Here is a 2,500-nt window from a genome sequence, read left to right on the forward strand (position 1 = left end):
TGTGAAAACAACAATCCTGTTAGTTTCCATTTTTGAGATAAATATATTGGTTTCTGCTTGAGCTGTCTACGAGTGACAATTGGGGTGAAAAGGGTGTGCTCTACAGGGGCCGAGGAGACAGAGGGACCGGGGAGGGGGGGCTATAGCCCCCCGTTTTTTTCCGATACCCTCCCCTACTCATATTCAAACTACTCCGCGACTCCAAGCTCTATCCACCCGGATGCATTCGGTATCAACATTCAGATTATTAACTGAGGTTCATGTACTAGTCATAACATTGTAGAAATGTCTGCTCTTAAAGGCTCTTTTAGACTTGCTCCAGCTCGGGCAGCTTTTTCAAGTGGGCCTTCATCTTCAGTCTCTCGGTAAAGGTGCCATGTAATAACTAAAATTGAATAATTGAGAAGTATGTGTCAAGTTAATTTAAAAGAAAGAAGGCGGATCATCATTCTTTAAGTGTTTCATCAAGCAAAAATAGCCGAATAGCAAGAGTATCGAAGTCGCCGTGAGGTTTTCGAGGTTGGCAGAGCATAAGCTATTTCTAAACTTATCTTTGATCTGACCTCATCAAGCTTCTCATCAATAGCACCATTACGAATTAACGAAACTTTGTTTCCTAAGGGAAGGCGGCTCTTCTGTTTCTACCTTCCAAACATAAATTAAGGATACTTTTAATTGGGAAATTTTTATTTCCATAATATTCCAAGGCTGATGGTGATTTCCGTAAACGAATCCACATCTGGATTTCACAGATTACCAACCTTGAATTGAAGGCTAATTTTCTCGAAACAAATGAAAGCTACTAACCACTTCTTTCCATACGAGAAAGAACTATTAATCTCTTGTTTTCTCTTCAGTTTCCCCCAGTACAAAAGATGATCAAACATTATTCATCTTGCATAAATCGTTTCCATTTTGTAGCATTGCAATTTTTATTTATCCAGCCAGTAATTTGTTTTAACTTTATCGCACAATCGTTCCTTGCTTAACATTTATTTTATTATGGAGTATTAAATAAGGAAACGTGAAACTTTAAATTCAAAAGTATATATCTAATTTAAAATCATTTTTACTCTCGTTCGATTCGATCTCTCCATACATTATTTTCTTTGCCAGCTGACGCTCTTGCTTTTAAACCAAAAACTTTAAAAATAAGGATTGAATTGCAAGCGGTTGGAAATAAGCCTCAATTTTCACGATAACACGGGGTATATTCCATTAATCGGGAGTCGAAAATGAATTATTGCAAAAAAACAAAAACAAAATAAGACCTGTTTGGCGATTCGAAAATTGCTTGATTGCTTTCTAGTTGTTTTTGAAATCGCCGTTTCACTCAAGAAAATTCGAAGAAAATGTACAATCTGAAGTTACGATCTTCTTGAGTCTAGAAAAGTTATTCCTTTGTGATAATTTTTCATTTCTGTAAGAAAATATTACTCGATAAACAAAGATTCATCTCGCATCTGGTTCGTTCGCCGACGGTTTTTATGGCATCTACAGGAAACAGATATTTATCTGACGACGATATTGTAAAAAAACTGGGCCTCTTTCCTCATTTTTATCTTTCCATTCATGCAAACAAACAATGGTAAAATGGATAAAATGAGGTTTTTAAAAAATCCAAACGCAAGCACCTGCTGTAGCTAACACAATAGAGAGGCCAACACAATGCAAAAGCCAGTACAATGCCCAATACTTATGCCATTTGCAAACAAAGACAGACTCGCAATGAAATTCGGAGCTGGAGATCGCTAAACAGCTGTTAGACGTGTGACAACAAATATCTACTTGTAAAAGACGCGGCATTGTATTAAATTCAAGGCTTTTAGAATGGTTTTCTTTGTTTTTAAGAGCGCCATTAGCCTCCAGTAATAAGCTAATTATCAAGGAAAATTTGTGGTGTTCTCGCACCTGTTATAAGAGCAAAGTAAGCCATTTATATCCAGCCCAATTTGACATTCAAACTGTCACGCTCGCCATCGGTCAAAACTCTTTCTTTGTGGGGCGATGATGAATGAGTGTTTGCCAAGAAATGATAAACAATTTCGGGGCTCTTTGTGCATTGAAAGCAGGTGGTGTTCTAAAATGCTAATAATAGTGACAGTTCTCTGGATATTTAGCAGCACAAGAAAACATAATTCTGCAAAGCGCGCAAAGAAAGCCAGGTGTTTTGAGGCGAGTAAAACACGAGTCTGGCAAACGTCGGCAAAATCACTGAATCGTCCAGTTTTCGGCCCAGGGAGGAAAACACTTCTCTCTACAATTACAAGAAACATTCATTAAACGCGTTTTCATAATTTTCCATGGGCGAAACGCCGACGATAAAATCGGTGTATGGACAGCCTATGAGTTCACTTAACTACGGGGGTTCGAGAAGTCACCTTCAACCAACGGCGAAAACTGCGATCGCGGAGGCTAAAACGAGCGCAATAGCTTCTCAAGACAACGATGAAAACACGGAAAATGGCAAAAAGAAAAGCCGAGGGCAAGGAGCTAAGAA

General features: G+C 38.4%; 1 protein-coding gene across 1 annotated transcript in view; it reads left to right on the forward strand.

Annotated features, from left to right (window-relative positions):
- The first annotated feature begins 1,959 nt into the window (after positions 1 to 1,959).
- LOC138003018 (transcription factor ATOH8-like) overlaps positions 1,960 to 2,500 on the forward strand; it is a 1,330-nt gene continuing 789 nt past the window's right edge. Inside the window, exon 1 of the mRNA XM_068848963.1 lies at positions 1,960 to 2,500. This exon is cut by the window's right edge and continues 789 nt beyond it. Coding sequence (XP_068705064.1) covers positions 2,304 to 2,500 — 197 coding nt within the window. The 5' untranslated portion in view covers positions 1,960 to 2,303.

Source organism: Montipora foliosa, chromosome 5, assembly GCF_036669935.1.
Source record: "Montipora foliosa isolate CH-2021 chromosome 5, ASM3666993v2, whole genome shotgun sequence".
NCBI lineage: Eukaryota > Metazoa > Cnidaria > Anthozoa > Scleractinia > Acroporidae > Montipora > Montipora foliosa.